The sequence below is a fragment of the Parasteatoda tepidariorum genome, chromosome 10 (genome assembly GCF_982258835.1).
Source record: "Parasteatoda tepidariorum strain Cologne lab strain chromosome 10, Ptep-v5.0, whole genome shotgun sequence".
Classification (NCBI taxonomy): Eukaryota; Metazoa; Arthropoda; class Arachnida; order Araneae; family Theridiidae; genus Parasteatoda; species Parasteatoda tepidariorum.
In genome coordinates this window covers 37,276,526-37,297,253 of record NC_141764.1, presented here as the reverse complement: position 1 = coordinate 37,297,253, position 20,728 = coordinate 37,276,526, and the positions used below count along the sequence as shown (strand labels likewise).

General features: G+C 26.9%; 1 protein-coding gene across 1 annotated transcript in view; it reads left to right on the top strand.

Moving 5' to 3' along the window:
• The window catches only part of LOC107454468 (vesicular glutamate transporter 1-like), a 194,330-nt gene that overhangs the window by 164,732 nt on the left and 8,870 nt on the right, over positions 1 to 20,728 (top strand). Inside the window, exons 6-11 of the mRNA XM_043041473.3 lie at positions 914 to 1,001; positions 2,215 to 2,301; positions 12,483 to 12,619; positions 14,188 to 14,337; positions 16,216 to 16,348; positions 18,558 to 18,668. Coding sequence (XP_042897407.2) covers positions 914 to 1,001; positions 2,215 to 2,301; positions 12,483 to 12,619; positions 14,188 to 14,337; positions 16,216 to 16,348; positions 18,558 to 18,668 — 706 coding nt within the window. The remainder of the gene's footprint in view (positions 1 to 913; positions 1,002 to 2,214; positions 2,302 to 12,482; positions 12,620 to 14,187; positions 14,338 to 16,215; positions 16,349 to 18,557; positions 18,669 to 20,728) is intronic.

Below are 20,728 nucleotides of genomic sequence, written 5' to 3'. Positions count from 1 at the left end.
TAATTTGAAAATACAGATATAATTTTTCAATATATTATTTTCTATTTAATATAAATTTGCACATTTAAATCAATAAATGACTTAGCATTTATTTAATGAAAACGAAGCACATAAATTTTAAAATTTCAAGAGTTTCCGCTGTATTTTCAAAACACAGTGTGACATAGTATTTATGAAAGATTCTAGGCATTTTTTTTCGAGACCATTTCTTAACCATTTTTAAACTTACGTTGCACACATCAAATTTGATAATTAATTTGATCTAATTTAGATTTTTCATAATGGAATTATTAAGTTTAGTATAGCTTAAATTTAAAACTATGTAGATAGAACATTTTTAAATCTCTTCCACTATATATTCTAATATTAAGTTTATGATTAAAATTAAAAATCTTCCACTATATATTCTAATATTAAGTTTATGATTATAAATTAAAAGTTGTATGCATTTGGAGAATTAAATAAAATTCTTTAATCATATAACCAATGACATTTTTTTTATAACTATCATTTTAAAAAATGTGACCGTTATAAGAAATGACTACTAATGATCAACTCCGTAGCTTTGTAATTTTGAACTCAATCCGGAAGACAAAGGAACTTTGGGATCAAGTACTGGGAGAAATTTGCCTTCATGGAGGACTTTTTTAATGAAACTGATTCGCATTTGCGGTACATACAAAAGAAAAACCTCCTACGGTTAGCCTGACAGCAAGGGGACTTTAGCCCATGATTCGTCTACCACTGAGAATATTTCACGTCCGCACTGTGGTCAGTGCGAGTCGGATGCGGAGTTCGTATCGACCAGGCATTGCTGGGATTCGAACCCGGTTCACCTAATTAGAAGGCGAACGCTCTATCCCCTGAGCCCCCATAGCACACTTATGACAATTTTTAAAAACTTTTCTTTCAGGGTGTCACATATCCTGCGTGTCACGGGATATGGCGGTATTGGGCTCCACCAATGGAGAGAAGTCGTCTAGCCACAATTGCTTTTTGTGGTAAGGAAATAATCATTCCATTTTTCTTACTCACACAAATATTTAATTCCATCCTACTATCAAACTATACAACGTGATCCTAAATTCCTCGAGTGAAACCTAACTCTATCAATATCAATATAACTCTATCAATAACAAATATTTCATTCCATCCTACTAACAAACTATACAACGTGACCCTAAATTCCTCGGGGGAAACCTAAATCTATCAATATCAATATAACTCTATCAATAACAAATATTTCATTCCATCCTACTATCAAATTATACAACGTGACCCTAAATTCCTCGGGTGAAACCTAACTCTATCAATATAACTCTATCAATAACAAATATTTCATTCCATCCTACTATCAAACTATACAACGTGACCCTAAATTCCTCGGGGGAAACCTAAATCTATCAATATCAATATAACTCTATCAATAACAAATATTTCAGTCCATCCTACTATCAAACTATACAACGTGACCCTAAATTCCTCGGGTGAAACCTAACTCTATCAATATCAAAACTCTATCAATGGCAAATATTTCATTCCATCCTACTATCAAACTATACAACATGATCCTAAATTCCTCGGGAGAAACCTAACTCTATCAATATCAATATAACTCTATCAATAACAAATATTTCATTCCATTCTACTATCAAACTATACAACGTGACCCTAAATTCTTCGGGTGAAGCCTAACTCTATCAATATCAAAACTCTATCAATAACAAATATTTCATTCCATCCTACTATCAAACTATACAACGCAACCCTAAATTCCTCGGGTGAAACCTAACTCTATCAATAACAAATATTTCATTCCATTCTACTATCAAACTATACAACGTGACCCTAAATTCCTCGGGTGAAACCTAACTCTATCAATATCAAAACTCTATCTATAACAAATATTTCAGTCCTTCTACTATCAAACTATACAACGTGACCCTAAATTCCTCGGGTGAAGCCTAACTCTATCAATATCAAAACTCTAACAATAACAAATATTTCATTCCATCCTACTATCAAACTATACAACGTGACCCTAAATTCCTCGGGTGAAACCTAACTCTATCAATCACCTTTTGTATTTTAAAACATAATTCAGCGCATTTAAGTTTCAACCGTTTGGTGAAACAATGTTTAGGATATTATAAAAGTTGATGATTTACATACACATAATTTTTATTGACAAGTTTTGCTTGTTGAATTTTGTAGGCTCTTACGCAGGCGCAGTAGTAGGACTACCTTTATCAGGGATGCTTACGAGGTACATTGGTTGGCAGGCCTGTTTTTACGCATACGGTAAGTCAACTGTAATTAAAATTATTTATTTCCATTTTCTCGAAGCAGTCTAAGTGTTCTCAAGAACAAAAAATCTCTATATACTATAACGAGAAATTCTATTTAAAAAAGAACTTTATGCAGCAAAATAACTAATTAATAATAAAATAACTAACTAATAGCTTTTAAATATTTTAATGAAAGTAAATGCCCGTGAATCATTTTTTAACTTATCATCTGAAAAATGGTAACAATCATTTAAAAAATGACATCAAAATCATTTAAAAACTTATTTTCTACTTCACATTTCTTTTTACCTGGTCTACGTGTTGTATAAAATAAATTGAAAATCTCAATGGAAAAAGGCTCTAAGTGATATTTTTAGTCAATTTGAAATTTAGTAGAGAAAGACATTATTTAAGTCTTATTTTTAACAAAAAAATACAATATTTATTTAATTTGACAATTCATTAAATTTTAAAGATTTCAGTGAATTGGGTGCTTGCACTTCAAGAAGAAGAAGATCACGGTTACACACACATACGACCTGTGACACGAACGCAAGCTGAACGTTTATAAGCAAAATGGCATGTTGAAGTTGAGCTAAGTTTCACCATATAAGTTAGAATGTTAATCAACGAGACGATAATTAAATACAATGGTGTATCGCACATCGAATTTATTGAAATATAATTCTTTCTCGTCTGTGTTTTTTATTTAACTTAGATATATTATTTGTTTACAAATTTAATCATGCTACATTTTTGCTTCGATGCACAATACTTTGTTTATGTTCTACATGACTTCATTCCTTTCTTGTTGTTAATAAAAAAAATATATGGTGAAAGAATTGAAATCTTTGTGATGGAATCTTTGTGTAAGAATATAGAATGTGTCACTTAAAAAAATTGACACATGACGGGCTTGGCTTACTCGAAATAGAATGTAAGGAACAGGTGTCAACGTATACGCAAATGCCACGTTTTAACAACTAATTAGGATCTAGACACCCACACTACGTTATTTGCAGATATATCATTAAAGAACTTATTAATTGTCTTTGGATGTTCTCAATAAAGATAAGATTATATCAATGTATCTGATATTTTGTTGCACTTTGTACTTAAAAGTACTTAAGTACCATGAAATTAATGAGTACGTTTGGTACCGATTCCTTTCTGAATTATAAAATATACTGAAACTCTTAAAACTTGAGTAAAAAAGAAAAAAAAAAGAAAAATTACGTTTAAATCATATAAATTTAAACTGCAGATGGCAGCACCATTACAAAAATAAATCTTGCATTAGATTGTAGTTACATTCGTTTTGGACTAAGTTCTACGTTTAATACCAATTTCACTGACAAATAAATAGTATCCCCGTATCTACTTGTGTCATTTCGAAAGTGCTAACTGTGATGCATGAGTTTCTCTGTCTCTAGTTCCCATTTAACTAGGTGATAAGCTGGGGATTCCGTTTTCCGATCAAATTAAAATGAATTTCAGAAAAGTAATGTTTAAAATTTATTTAGTTTAGAAGTAAGCTAATATAAAAAATGTTCACAAAATATTAGAAGTTTGCTTTATTTTAAAAAAAATACTAAAATATTTTAACTTTAAAAAGATAAAAATCTGAAACTATTTTGAGTCGTGTATCTACTTAACCAAGCCGAAATTTTATAATCATCTTATATAATGAAACAGTTTTATTACCTTCTCAAACGACGATTATTAAATGTAACAAGATCTATCTGCCCCTAGCTTTCCCTAATAAATCCCCATAAAATTTAACATTTATTTAATTGATCCAACATTTGTTATTTGGATTTAAAATATCTATCATGTAGATAAATGCGTAAGTACTGTAAGTGACCATGCATTGATATCTTGTTGTTTTTAATTTGTAAAATAAAACGCGTTAAATAGCAAGTAAAAGGCGTAAGTTATAATAAAGCTGAAAACAATCAGACTTGAAGTAAGTCAATAACTTTTACCTGTATTCATAGCCTTTATGACTTTGCGATTTTATAAATTGTTGATAAACAAGCAAATAAGTTTTTCTAAAAATCTCTTATTTCGAAAGAATGAAGAAATTTGCTGTATTAAATTGAAATTATCTTTTGCCAAACATAAACATAGATATACTAAGCAGTAAATAAATAAATATTTATGTGAATTTATATGTACCTATTACAGCAATTTTACTATGATGTAACATAAATAATATGTAATTTTTCATTACCTGGCTTTAATTTCTAAAAATTTTCAAAATAAAAATGTTATCGTGCTTGAAGAATAATTCTTTGAAGATACATTTGCGAAGATACATTTTTGAAGATATAGATACATTTGCGTATAGATTTTTTGCTTGAAAATGATTGTATGTATTGTAAATGCCTTAATTTTATCTAATATAAAAATGTTATCTAGAATAAATGTATTCAACGTATGTTAGAAGAGATTTGTACAAGAGATATTAACAACAGTTGACAAATACAAAAGTTTCAGTTTAAATATTGGGTATATACCACTCAATATTGAATAAAAAAAAATTCATTACCCAGAAGTATAAAAGTATAGCTTTGAGTTATAGTTATAAAACATTTTATAATTTATTTTTAAAATGTTTAGTCAGAAAATGCTGGCTTTAAAAGACATTTTGAACAATGAATGTATAAAAAATGTTTTGATAATGCATTTAAAATTATAAAAAAATTAACATTAATTGAAAACACATTGTTCCTTTAAAAACCACTATCTCGTTTAATTAAGAAAACACTTTTAAATTAACACATTTAATTACGGACTTCATTTTAAACTGAAATCAATTTTTGCATACCACTCAAAAGAACGATACTATATTAGATACAAAATCTTAAGATAACAAAAGAAATATAATTCTCCTACTGTCGCAATATTTCTATGCTTCTACTAAATACTTTCTATTTTAATTTGAACAAATTCATTAAAACGAGTAATTAATTTTTTTTACTAGTGCAAAAGGAAGCAATGCTTTTAAATTGTAATCTCCTTAAAATGTAGTGTAAATATTACGTTATACCATTACTGCTAAATATAAAATGCTAGATAATTAAATTTTGAAACTGAATGTTATCAAAACAAAACAAAAAATTCGTAATTTTTTTTCTTCTTTAAATAAAGTGATATTTTCGCTAAAAATTTACTTTAATTATAATTTTTACGTCTATAATAACTGAGTTTTAATTTGTAGTTTTTAAAAATTGAAATAGGTTAAGAATCAGGAATATAATTAAAGAAATAGAGAAATTTTAAAAAAAATTCTTTAACGCATTCGCAGAAACTACATAAATGCACTTACAGGGCAAAATTCATTTCAAACAAAATCAATTTCTAGTATGCATTTTCAATAAATGAAATAATGTGAGTTTGTTTTGTAAAAATAAATTAATATAAACTGAAAATCTTTAATTACATCGTCCGGAATTATTTTTCTTCAACAATTGTATTAAATAATAATAATGGCTACGAAATTAAATATTTAATTACTAGAATAAGTTTTAACTTTATGAATAGGCAATTATTATGACAAATTGCAACAAAATTAAAAACTTAATACCTTTTAATGATTTGATTTTTATTAAATTCAGTCATACTATTATTTCTTTTAAGTATGATATTTTATTTTTAAAATTATACTTAACAGAAATAATCTTAAAGTATTTGATTCTTACAAGAACAACACTGAGGAAAAAATTATTTTTTGTTATTCTACAAACTTTGATCTTGCTTAATTTGGGTGAGAGATTTCACGTCTGAAATTAAATTCATTCTAAAGCTATAGATTCTTTAAATGGCATTTTTAGTCTAATTTTGCCAAAATGTGTAAGTTTTAAAACATTATATGCAGGGATATTCATAATTCCATCCGCCTGTAAACGCCATTTTTCTTTACTACAACTGGCTTCAGTGGTACATGTTACTGCCATCTACCGGCATCTGCTTACAATAAAACTTGAATACTTTCGGAATAATTTCATATGTTCTTTTTTGCCATATTCGTCTTCGTTTTCTACTATAACGCTTCGGAATTTCGGAGGGAATTATGAATAACACAGCATAACAAGGGATAGCATAAATGTTGCAACAGGGCAGTTAAAGCAAGTATTGAAACTGTTTAGGAACCCATATTAGAAAATGTTGTCCTACACGACTAAGGGACATTTTCCTATTAAAACCTGTTAAACAGCACATGAAGAAACAGTTCAGGGAAGCGCCCCTATCGGCGTATGAGGACATTTTCGGGCATGGGTTCCTGCGCAATTTACATTCTAATGATATGCGCTGATTTTTCCAATTCCCTTTTTGTATATAAATTTTTTAAACCTGTACATTTCTACAAAAAATAGACTAAAAATGCCATTTAAAAAAATAATTGTAGAAACCTAATGTAGATTTGAAATCAGTTACGTGATAGTATCTAAGATTTGTTTTTAAAAATTTGAATTAATTTAATTAATTAAATTTGTTGCTCAGTGTTATTTATATGAAAAACGTTAAACTGAACTTTTTTAAGCTAAACAAAAACATAAATATTTCGAATACAAACAAACCATTGTAATTTCAGGTTAATATATTTTAATGTATTTAATATAATAACATAAAGTTTTTCAAGTGTATATTTTTAAACAATTTTTTAAAAAGTTATCTGTTTTGCAGAAATAAATATAAATTTAAAAATAAATAATGATCGTTCGTGTCATGCAGGTTATTAAAAATCTTTTCTTAATGAAAACACGGTAAATCATGTTCCATTTCATTTAGTTGGCTTCAAAACATAATGAAAAAAAATTGATGTTTTATCGATAAAATTTAAGAGGTTTTATCGATGTTAGTTTACGAAGTTTTATCGTTAAATTATAAACCTTACTGTCTATAAATTTTTTTATGATTAGTCTCATGTCTGATACAATATATATTTTTTCAAAGAAATTTTGTCTTTTTTTCATTTAAATAAATTAAATAAATACTTAATAAATTAAATAATACCTTTTGAGCGCTTGAAACATGTCGACTGTTAATTCTAATTTATATATTTCTGAAGCAAAGGAAGTTTTTCATCAGATTATATCTTTTTTAAATTATTGACGATAATATTGACATATATTATGTGCATTGCAAATACTATATTTTATGTTTGTCTTTTATAAATATTATATACAATTTTTAATTTTTCAATAAATGTAATTAGTTTATAATTGAATTATTAACTACAGTCTACTATAAAGTGCTTTACTTATGAAAATGACAAAAAAATTTCTACAAATTTTATAATTGTATCATATGCTTGTTACCGGATTCACTCTTAAAATATGCAATAAATTTCATAATTAAATCATTCACGTAAAATTATCTTACAGGAATAACACTAGAATAGTCTGTATGTCAGTTATGTTTTTAGGTGATTTTCAACTTAGAGTATTATTGACTACCTTTTACTATTCATGATTTCACTCCGTTAATGGCTCTTGCATAACAAATTAAATTTACAAACTTTTAACCATTGAATTTGTAATGGAAGTTTGTATATGTTTTTTATGGTAATGAAGTCACTGCCCCGGTAGCGATTTTCCAATCCAACGGCGTTTAACGACTCGCTCTCCTTTTTAGTATCTTCTTAAATAAAATAAAAAACTTGTTTCTTGATTTTTGTTTTAGTTCAGGTAACAAATTTTAAAAGAAACAAAAGCGTGCATTATAATTTTGACCAGCAACAAATAAGAGAAAAATCTCCAAAAAAAAGAAAACTAGTCGTTAAAAGCAGTTGGATTGTAAATTAGGGCACCGGTATATTTTATAAGATTTTGTTTTCATTCAACATTTTACTTTCAATTCTACCAGTGTATAGCTGACAACTATTCCTTAATTTTTCCTTTGCCCATGTACTACTTTTTAAAAATGTACTTCCAACCATGTAGAAATAACTTGCTTTAGTAACATGCTTAGCTTGGATTCAGTAAGTATCATCAACTAACATTTTTCTAGCTTTCGCATAGGACACATAGGTATTGTATTTGTGCTAGTTAGTTTTTCTCAAACATAGTATTTTCTCTCCTATTTTGTTGCAAGCGTAATAAATAACTATACTCATAGTGTGACTATCTATTTTTCTAATGTGACTATCTATATTTGTACTCTGTCTCCGATTGCAAATTAAATACTTTAGCAATAAGTAGATACTCCTTCATTAATACTTATTACCTGAACGATTTTTTTTTCAATTTAATTTAATTAAAATGATAATTGAATCAAATTGATATTTAATCTTAAAACATTTTGACAGTTATCGCAGGCGATATGATCTGAGGTAAGCATTTATGAAGTTTATGTATTTTATTGATTGAAGAATTAGAAATTCAAATGTAGAAGTGAGAAAATTTGATGTTTTTTTATGTTAATATCAACAACAAAAAATTTCTTATTTTGAAAGAAATTCAAATCATTTTTAAACTAATTTGTGAGTAAACAAGTATAATTGCAAATCAGTAGCTTTAGGTTTGCTCTACATTTCTTTTTATTTACAGGAAAATATATCATTTTTTCACGTTTACCGTTTTTCAATACTGTGCTATCAAGCATGTAGTTAATTTCCAAAATTGAAGTCCTAGTTTATAACTTATTTAAAAACATATGATTAAAATACAGATTTCGGAATGTACGGTTTTTTCAAAATACAGAATCTAACCACTATATATATTTATTCCTAAATTTAAAAAAATAGTTATTAAGTTGAGAAACTCATTTAATTTCAAATAGTAATTTATTTCATGGAGCTCTAAGATATGCAAATTGATTTCTTGACTTCTATGCAGTAAAAAATTTCAAACTTGCTCACCATAAACAAGTATTATCTCCATATAATCAAATCCACCATTGAGAAATAATACGTTCTGAAAATAAATTAATAATTATTTACTCGTGTATTAGAACTATATCAATTTTGAGACTACCGAAAATTATAATTCATTACTTGACTCTCTCTTAATAAACACTACAATTTGGAAATAAAATTCTTACATGGACAAATTAATGTACTGTTGACGAAACCATTTTATTTTTACTTTATTGACCACTTCAAAAATTAAATTAAATCATTGCTACGAATAATCTGCCTTTGCTTAAGATATTATTATTTTATTATGAACATAAAATGCATTTATCATTTTATACTATCGAATTTTGCTCAAACTAAAGATTTCTGAAGCTTACCATTTATGCCAGGAATTTTAGTAATAATCCCAAAGATTGGAGATCTAAATTAACGTTTATCTCTTAGCTACTTTTAGTCCAAGCTCAATTCATGTTGTGCATCCGTAGTCTCCGATCATTTATGTGCTCTTTGAATGGGCTCCTGAAAATCTTTTCTCTCTGAAGAGCAATAAAATGTCCATACAGCAGATAAAGCAATCTGAAAAATACACGACACATTATTTTTCTTTTCTCTCGTGGGAAATCAGGATGGACATCTAAGTCAAACTCAAGTGGCAAACATTATCGAATAAACAATTATCATTTACGTTGAAAGAAATTCTTATAACGTACTTCATATTTTATTCAAGGCACAACCTAATCGCCACTCTTAATATATATTTTTTAAGTTGTCTGTCAAAAATGAAGTAAAAATGTCGCAAATTTATATTTAGTAAAAGCAAAAAAAAGCTATCAAAATCAGACAAATAATTATTAAAAGAAAGTGGGATAAAAAAAACATCAAAACTAGTTTATCTAACTAGTTTATCTAACTAGTTTTAGTTTGGTAACAACTAGATGTTTGATTTCATCTTACATCTTTCGCCTCAAGGGCAATTTGATGTCAGATTTTAATATCGATTTATTTTTTCCTTGCTTGAATATTATTTTCGACCCCATCTTTGTACATTTTTTAATTTGGAACATATATTAAGGTTGGTGACTGTGGAAAATAATGTTCAAAATTAGCCCATAAAGTATTGTAAGAGATAATATTGCTTGCAAAATTCCATGTATAAACTCCCTTCACTGTAAAAATTTTGGTGAATAATTACCACCGTTTGTGGTATTAGGGTAAACTAAAAACATTTTAAGTGCACTGTTAATATGTTCATTTTAAAATTATGGTAAAATAACTGGCTGTCTGTCCATCTGATTAACAGTAAAGTTTACGGTAAAGAACATTTTTCTCCCTTATGGTTTTGAAACCACTTACAAAAAATATGGTTATAAAACCATGAATACAAAACTATACTGTTTTTGAGCCATTTAAAACTAGCGTTTTTCAAAAACGTAAAACAAAACTAATTATTTAACTAGACATAGGAGATAACTAGACATAGGTAATGGACATTGAAGAGTGCCGAACACTCGAAATTCTGCATATGTTGAAAGGTATGGAGAAAATATTGTGGTGTCAACACTAGGACTCGAACTCCAGTTCTGCCGGTCATGAGATTAACAGATTAGCCAGCTGGGCTATGACAAGTACACAGGTGCAAAGAACTAAGTAGCTTTATTAGATGGTTCTAGTTGGTGCGATAAAATTCTGGTTGTTTAACCGTATTAGGTGAAAGCAGTTAATGAACAGTTTTTCTCACAATTAACAGTTTGATTACCATTTTATTTATTATTATTTTACAGTTTTGATTAAGTATGGTAAAATAACCATTCAATAGTTGTTATTTAACCATTTTTCCGAGAAATTTCTAACTGTATACTGAACTGTAGTTATCCGGCAAACAATTATATAAAACTGATAAAATAACAATTATTTGAAATAATTAATGCAAATATCTTAGTAAACATTTGCTTGTTTTTTAAACGAAATGTTTTTGAAATGGAGATATAAAATTAATTACAGTGCGCATGAAAATATGGGTTGACAGTAACCAAAAATAAATAAAAGTACATTGCAAGAAAAACTATATAACAGTTATAACAAAATAAATAAAAAATGTGGCTACATGCACGGTAAAAGTTTACAACTACACCAAAAATAGTTACAAGAATACACCAATCAGTTTTGCAGTGTAGAGCCTTCAGTATGTGTTGTAACCGATTTAATCATGAAAAATATATACTAGTACAAATATTTATAACAGCTATAAGAAATTATATTACACATTCTTTCAAATGTTTTTATTACCCTGTACGAAAGTTTCAACTGTAGCTCACTTATTTTTATTTTTGTAAAACCAAGCAAAGGAAAAACTGTAATATTTAACATCGCTAATCATTCTAAAAATGAGGCGGTAACTCCAAAAGATGCAGGTTCTTTCTGCCTTTTAATTTATATTTTCGGGATCTTTTAATGAAATTAATTGGAGAAATAATAAGCATTTTAGGTCAACAAGTAATTATAAATGATGAAATAAAATGAAAAGTAATGAAATTCTGACGAAAGCGAAGTAAAAATTGGGGGAAAAAATTTCAAAGTAATCTGATAGTTGTTGTTGTTGTTAATTTACGTCGCACTAGAGCTGCACAATGGGCAATTGGCGACGGTCTGGAAAACATCCTGGAGAATGATCCGAAGACATTCCATCGCAATTTTGATCCTCTGCGGAGGGGAAGTAATCTGATAGAAGGTGGGTGACGATTATTAAAAATATCTTCAAGTTTTATATAGCAATCAAACTAGTTTTAGCACTTTATTTTTCTAATGTTCTTGATACTACCAACAGTTAAATTTCGATAAAGTTTTCCGTTTCACAATGGTAAAAAATTTTTTCACGTCTTCTAACTTGCATGTTTTGTAATTTATATTTTTAAAACTATTCAAAATCCATATAATAAAGGTAGAGATTAGGAAACTTGAATTTTTGAAATATTTTACATAGTGTGTGTTACGTGTTTGATAGCACAGTTACCAGTAGTAAAAGCACATTAAATTGTCTTAAACTAATAATGTGCATTATCAATTATAAAATATATTTCCAAAATACATACGATTTGGAATATATAGTAATAATTTTTCTATTTTTGCAAGTAATTCTAAGTTACATGAATTGTATTTTTCCTGATGAATGATTATTTCTATTTGCCTCCTCTTTGACTATATTTGATGATTTGCATTTTCCATGTGTTTTCTTTGACATTATTTTTTAACCTGTTTAATTCTTCTGATCTTATAGATATTGAATAATTTACAGTTTTTGAGTACCAGATTCTTTCGATTTTTCTTCTTCTTAGGTTTGTTTGGAATTATATGGTACCTGTTTTGGATATGGCTTATATTTGAAAAACCATGTATACATCCAACTATAACTCAAGCTGAACTCATCTACATAGAAAACGCCATTGGCCCGGTTGCTAAGACAATGCCTACAGTAAGGTTTAAACAAGTTTATTTTTTGTTGTTAATTTATTCAATTAATAATTTATTTTTTAAAAAATTTGTTTTTATTTGTTAAATTTTTCAATACGCATAAATTTATTTTTCAAGAATATTATATATTAGAAGCATTTTTTTATTATGAGTTAGTGCGCGTAGAACAATTTTGGAATGATAAAATACACTCTACATGCATTTTTAAATGGTAATGTAAACTTATTTATAACTAACAAAAAGCATTTAAAAATTTTTTTGAAGAAAAAAAAATTTCTTTAAAATTTTCTTTAATTTGCTTAGTATAAATACTATCCAGTATATAAATGACATATATATATTTAGTTAATTATAGTCATTCAAGTTATTATATAAATAATAAAATTGTTTATCGTATTGATATTATGATAATGTATTGACTTATTAATTGTACAATTTGTGATAATATAATTGTATCAATAAAATAAATTGAGTTAGATAGTTAACTAAAAATATTTTTTAAGAAAATAATATGAACTACTCTAAAAATTTCTTAAATAAAACTTTTTTAAACACGAACTTTCATAAATATTTAAAACGGTTTATTGAAAACTTATTATTTTAATTATAAGCATTTATTAAACAAATTAGAATACATTAAAATTAAGTATTTTTAAACAAAATATTTAGCTTCAAAATTAATTTTTTTTCTGAGAAAGAATTTTAAAACTATTTAAACTGTTATATTGAAACTAATTAGCTGGTTAACGGGTATTAACAGAAAGAAACTAAAATTAGTATTTCAAGAAATAAGTAAGAGAAATTACTTTAAAATGCCATATGTAAGATTATATTTTGCACAAAAATTTTTAAATTATTTAAAATAACTTGTAGAAATCTCATTGATTGAAGAGAAAACACAAATAAAATTCTATTAAAAGTCATTAAGCAATTAAGAACGCATTTTAAATATTACATTTGTAATAAAATAGCTTTAAGACAATTTTTAAAACTATAGAAAATCCATTTTTAACTTCTTAACTATCTAATTAACATTCATGTGTTCATAGAAAATTTTAAAAACAAGCATAATAGTTTCTACTACATCAAAACTGTTTTAATTTCTTATTGGTAAAGTTGTTTCAAGAAAAAACGTGACACACTTTCTTTACACACGTAAAACACTTTTTAAAATTTACCTAAACCTTATTTACTAAAAGACGGACATAAATTTTTAAAGGAATATATAGTATCATAAAATGAAATATAAAACATTACAGTCCTAATAAATCCTTCTTAAGTCTGACTTAAATATTTTTTTAATAATTTTAAAAGCAGTTTTTTGAAAGTGCATTAAAGGTAAAGCAAAGTATTAATGTAATTTTATTTACACATTTGAAAAATTATCTAGACTGGTGTTATTATGCACTAATAAATTCATACATTTATTTAAAAACAATTTTTCACAAAATTATTTCATGTGGAAAATTTTTCCAGAGATATTTCGAACATTAGCAACTCTGTAGAATAAATTAGTGTATTATGTCGCAAAAGTCGCTGATGTTTAAAGTACGTTTCTTTTATTTCCAGTTGAAAACTACTCCCTGGAAAGCGATGCTAACATCCATGCCGGTGTATGCAATAATTATAGCTAACTTTTGCCGGAGTTGGACATTTTACCTTTTAATTATAGCTCAACCAATGTTTTTCAAAGAGGTTCTTGATCTTCAAGTAAATGAGGTGAGCTTCCATTTATCAGAGTTTCATTTAATCATATTCGAATCTTCTTACATTTGTTTTCTGTTAAAAAAAATATTATTGAGCTGAGGATTTCTAACTAAAATTAAAAAACTATTGTTTCTTATATGTTTTGAAAATTTGTAAATTTCGTCAAAAAATTCTTCTTTTGATTATTTTTTTAATCATTGTTTCATAATTATAGTCATATAACATTTTTTCAGTGTATGTCCCAATATAATTACAAAATGAAATTTTGTATTAATAAGAATGGTTCATATGCTATTATTTATCGTTTAAAATGGCTAGGAACATTTTCAATTTTTCTAAAGATATCATGGCATGATAATTTTAAGCTTTGTTTAAAACATTTATTTTAATCCATGCCTAAAATAAAATATTATTAAATTAAATATTATTAAATAAAATATTATTAAATTAAAAATTATTGAATTAAAAATTATTAAATTAAATATTATTAAATTAAATATTATTAAATTAAATATTATTAAATTAAATATTATTGAATTTAAATTTTATGAAATTAAATATTGTTAAAATAAATATTTATGAAATATTATTAAATAAAATATTTTAATATATTATTGAAGTTGTCTTTTGTTTTGTGAAGAAGTTCTCACGTTTGAGAAACAGTGCTACACATTTATGATAAGATATATCTGAATTATTTGCTCATATATAGTGTCGTAAAGATCTACTTAATTTTTTTATTTTATAGGTATGTTAGATTGTATTGATTTTTTTAATATTATATATGTACTTGATCTACAGTTACGCTAGATTCTGATTAAGTGTTCCATAATGTCTAAAATAATTCCCAACGATTAGACAATTATAAAATCAGAATTTCATCATGGTTTTATAGAAATATATTTTTATGTGTTCATATTTGGTACTAAGCTATTTCAGACATACATACAGTTTCAAAAATGTTTCTAATATGTGTCTGAGTTATTGAAAAAATTATATCAGCAATGTAGAATAACATACGATCGATAGTTCAATTCATTGTATTTCATCAGCTAGTACTCAACATTCCAGTTGTCAATACATATACACTTTTATATTCTTAATTTTACTTTCTTGATTAAAACTGAGTTGCTGAAAAAATTGTATGAACGATGGGTAGAATAGCCTACTATCGATACTTCCTTTCATTGGATTTCATCTGCTCGTATTTAGCAACTAACTTTTCAATACATTTACACTTTTAGATTCTTAAATTTACGTTCTTGATATCAGTCCAAAATCAAAAGCCATCTATCCAAAAAGTGGAGTCCCCCCCCCCTCTCATAACTGGTATGCGGCCAAGGAAACGGGCTCTTCACTTGTTCATATAGCTGATAGAGCGTCTCAAACAGCAATTCCCAGATTGGCAATTGGACACACGAAATAGTCTCTCGTACTTCGAAGGAAGAAAGACTTATGCAGTCTGCTCCAAATGTGAAGCCCAGCAGGTCTGTGCCGAACATATCCTTGACTGCTTGAGCCTTTCCAATGAGGACTTATACGCTACTCCACTTCTTGTCATCGACTTTTGGAGAGTCAACAACCTATTGGATCTTGTCTGACTCCGTCAGACAATTGGAAGATAAGGAACAACAACAACGTTCTTGATTAAAACTAAGTTGTTGGAAAAATTATATGAACAATGAGCAGAATAGCCTACTATCGATATTTCAATTCATTAATGTCATTTTATTTTCTTGCATTCAACATGCTTTTTTAATAAATTTAGATACTTTATTTTACGTTTAAGTTATTGGAAAAAACTGTTGAGTGGTTAAAGCTAAAATTATATCTATTGTTTGTTTTTTTTAATTTTTATCAGTGGATAGAAAACGTTTGTTTTTTCTCTAGTCAGGTTTCTTGGGTGCCTTGCCACATTTGCTGATGACCATCGTTGTTCCAATAGGAGGTTACACAGCTGACTATTTAAGAAGACGAGAAATCATGACCACAACAACAGTCAGAAAACTCTTCAACTGTGGAGGTATGTTGAATTTAAGCAAACTTACAATGCGCTTAAGAAAACAAAGCAAAATCTAAAATTATACTAATGCCGCTAATAATTGGAAACATTTCTACGCGAGGAAACAATTCTGGAAAAATTACGGTACTGAATGGTAATAACATTTACAGTAAAAGAAACACAATTCTGTTGAATAAATATACGGTTTTTGAACTATTTATTTGATAAAGTTTCGTAAATATGATAACGGTTTACTGGTTTAACGGAAATCCTGGCTTTTAAAATTATAATAAATATTACTTCATATTTAGTTAAAAATTCCGAAATGAAAAGTAAATTTAATTGAGTAAATGACTTTTATGCAGGGCTCTAAGGTATCATGATAAAATTACCAAATTTTACCACATTTTCTAAATTTTATCACATATTTTAAAACAGTATTTTGTAATTAATTTACCAAACTCACTATCAAATCGCTATGATGAATATAGCTGAACTTTTTTTGGTGTTTCCATAGAGCCAGAAATCTGTCTGTCTTAACATATTTCAGTAGTTTTAACTATTTTTTTACTTTTTTTCTCAATATAATGACTTTGACAATGTTTTGCAATGAGATTCTCAAAAAAAAAATTTAATTTTATTCGGCTGAGCTGTGGAATACAATAACCAAATAAATGGTTTTTATGCAAGATTTTAAGTTATCATGAGGAAATTACCAAATTTTACCACATTTACCAAATTTTATCACACATTTTAAAACTATATTTCATAATTAATTTACAAAAGTCATAACAAAATCCATACGGTAAAAATTGCTGACCTCTTTGGTATTTCCATAGAGCCAGAATTACGGTAAATTTTAACATATTCTGGTAATTTCAACCATACTTTTTTCCCAATGTTTCATAATGTAATGACTTTGACAACGTGAAATCATACTCTGAAGAATAAAACTCAACGTATTCGGCAGTTCTTATGTTATCAATCGAAATTTTTCACATTCCTTTCCTCACGAGATCCCGCAATTTTTGACGTAATTTTGACTCTCAAATATTTGACGAAACCGTTTCCTAACTTGAATGCCTGTTCAATGTATTCTGGAATTTTAGTTTGAAGCCTATTAGGTTGCATACATTGGTAACAATGATAAATAATATTTCCACTTCATGCCCTTTTCACCACGAAAAAAAAGACATTCCTACTCTGAGAAAGAGAAGTATGGTCAAAACTTCAAGAATAAGGTAAAATTTACCGTATTTCTGGCTCTATGTAAACACCAAAAATATTGGTAATTTTTAATGAAAAGCTTTGGTAATGATTTTGATAAAAATTAGCAATAATATATGGTTTTATAATATGTGATAAAATTTGGTAAATGTAGTAAAATTTGGCAATATTATCATGATATCTTTAGAGCGTGTCATTTAAACCATTTATTAGGTTAAATTTAATTTTCAGTTTTGTATTTTTTTAATAAATGTGTGGTAATAAAAACCTGAATTTACCGTTACTATATGAATAGAAAAATTACCAATTGATAGGTTCAAATACCGTATACTTAGGTTTTATTAGCCAGAATAAATATTTTTCTAATCGAAATATCGTTACCATTAAATACGGTAATTTTAGTAGAATTTTTCTCTTATGTGACTCTTGTAAATTATATTCAAAAAAATGTGTCAAAAGGCATTTTGTTTCATAAAAAAAACATTAGTTAAAAAACGTTTTGCTACATTAACAGTATGAAAATTTATAAATTATTTTTAAATGATTTATCACCAGGAAATATCACAGCAAGAAATATTTTGCTACATTAACAGTATGAATAGTTTCAAGTATGAAAATGTATGAATTATTTTTAAATGATTTAATACCGGAAAATATAATAGCAAAAAACGTTTTGCTACATTAACAATATGAATAGTTTCAAGTATGAAAATTTATGAATTATTTTTAAATGATTTAGCGCCAGAAAATATAACAGCAAAAATATTTTGCTACATTAACAATCTGAATAGTTTCAAGTATGAAAATTCATGAATTATTTTTAAATGATTCAACACCAGAAAATATAAAATTTTGGTATTTTCTAGTAATCAACTGCAATGTAAATAAATAGTTTATTTTTATCGTTTTGTAACGTTTTGCTGAGTTTATGCAGTGTAATTAAAGAAAGCAGTATTTGATAAACGATATATATCTGATTTTTATAAATGTATCTCTTTAACAGGTTTTGGAATGGAAGCAATATTTCTCATGGTAGTTGCTTTTTCACGCAATCATGCAGCAATAGTAATTAGTTTAACAATGGCTGTAGGTTTTAGTGGTTTTGCGATATCAGGTAAATTTATTTATTTTTATTTAGTCTTGTTCTTGGTTTTCCGTAATCACCGTTAAGAACATACATTTTTAGAACATGGCAAAATTGAAATCATTGAAATTTGAAAGTACAAAATGGGTACAAGCTCCTTATAAAAATCAGACGTAGATGAAACTGAAAGGAAACAAAAATAAAAAAAAGATTTGAAAATAAAATATTAGGGACACTATTTAATTTTACCTTTTATAGATTTATTTAATTTTGACAGTAATAAATTAATAGTATTAAATATAAGTGTAAGGGAACATCTGTAGCGTAAAAGTAATTATTCGTGATAAAGATGACTGTTCTTATCTTAGATATTTCTCATAATTTGACTGTACCTAAAAGCTTCTATTTTACATAAATTCTAAACATGGATAATAAACATGGATCATTAAATATAATGGTAATGGAGCATTTGTAGTGTAAAAATCATAATTCGTGATTAATGCTATTTCTTACCTTAGATATTTCTCATAATTTGACTGAATCAAATAACTTCTTTTTTAGATAAATTCTAAATTTGTATAGTATTAAATATAATGGGAAAGGAACATCTAATAAATAGTGATAAAGATTGCTATTTCTTAACTTATATATTTCTCATAACTTGACTGTACCTAAAAGCTTCTTTTTTACATAAATTTTAAACATATATAGCATTAAATATAATGGTAATGGAGCATTTGTAGTGTAAAAGTCATAATTCGTGATTAATGCTATTTCTTACCTTAGATATTTCTCATAATTTGTCTGTATCAAATAACTTCTTTTTTAGATAAATTCTAAATTTGTATAGTATTAAATATAATGGGAAAGGAACATCTAATAAATAGTGATAAAGATTGCTATTTCTTAACTTATATATTTCTCATAACTTGACTGTACCTAAAAGCTTCTATTTTACATAAATTCTAAACATGTATAGCATTAAATATAATGGTAATGGAGCATTTGTAGTGTAAAAATCATAATTCGTGATTAATGCTATTTCTTACCTTAGATATTTCTCCTAATTTGTCTGTATCAAATAACTTATTTTTTAGAAAAATTCTAAATATGTATAGTATTAAATATAATGGGAAAGGAACATCTGTAGTGTAAAAGTAATAAATAGTGATAAAGATTGCTATTTCTTAACTTATATATTTCTCATAATTTGACTGTTCCTGAAAGCTTCTTTTTTGAATAAATTTTAAACATGTATAGTATTAAATATAATGATAATTGAACATCTGTAGCTTAAAAGTAATAATTCGCGATAACGATTGCTATTTCCTACCTTACATATTTCCCATAAAATGACGGTACCTAAAAGTTTCCTTTTTAGATTAATTCTAGACATGCATAGTATCAAATATAATGGTAACGGAACGTCTGTAGCGTGAAAGTAATAAAAGTCTCAATGGCGTCGATTTTTTATGTTTCTCCTAAGAGAATTGGTACAACTTTCCCATTAAGTTTGCTTTTGAATACATAAATATTATTTTTTTCCATTTCATTACCATTGGTTTCAAATAAGTAATTTTTTAGAAACACGTTTAAAAGAATTAATATAAGTAAAATAAAAGCGTGTGGTATCAGACAAAGTATAAATTTGGAGTCGTAGACCACGCGTGCTACCACGTAGTGTTCATTGAATTTAACTAGCACAGCGAATATAAAGTAATTGAATATTTGAATACGTGAAATAAACTATTTTTTGAGAAAATAGAGCTACAAGCTAGCAATTATCACTGATGTTATCCATAAAATATGTAAAAAATTAAATCGTTAAATATAAAACAATGACAAGCGTTTAACCATTAAGAGAATTTCATTGATCGAACGGTTTATCATAGAATATTCTAATGTCGACAGTGACCTTCCTCGTGCTTTGAACTGTCTGTATGCTAAATTTCATAGCTTCTTATTTTTACTTTTTTGTTCAGAAGTTACTTTTTTATTTCAATTAATATATGTTACCAACATTAATTAAGCATCATTGTCGTCAATGATAGTATGACGATTTCTTACCGTTCTTCTAGACAAATATATAC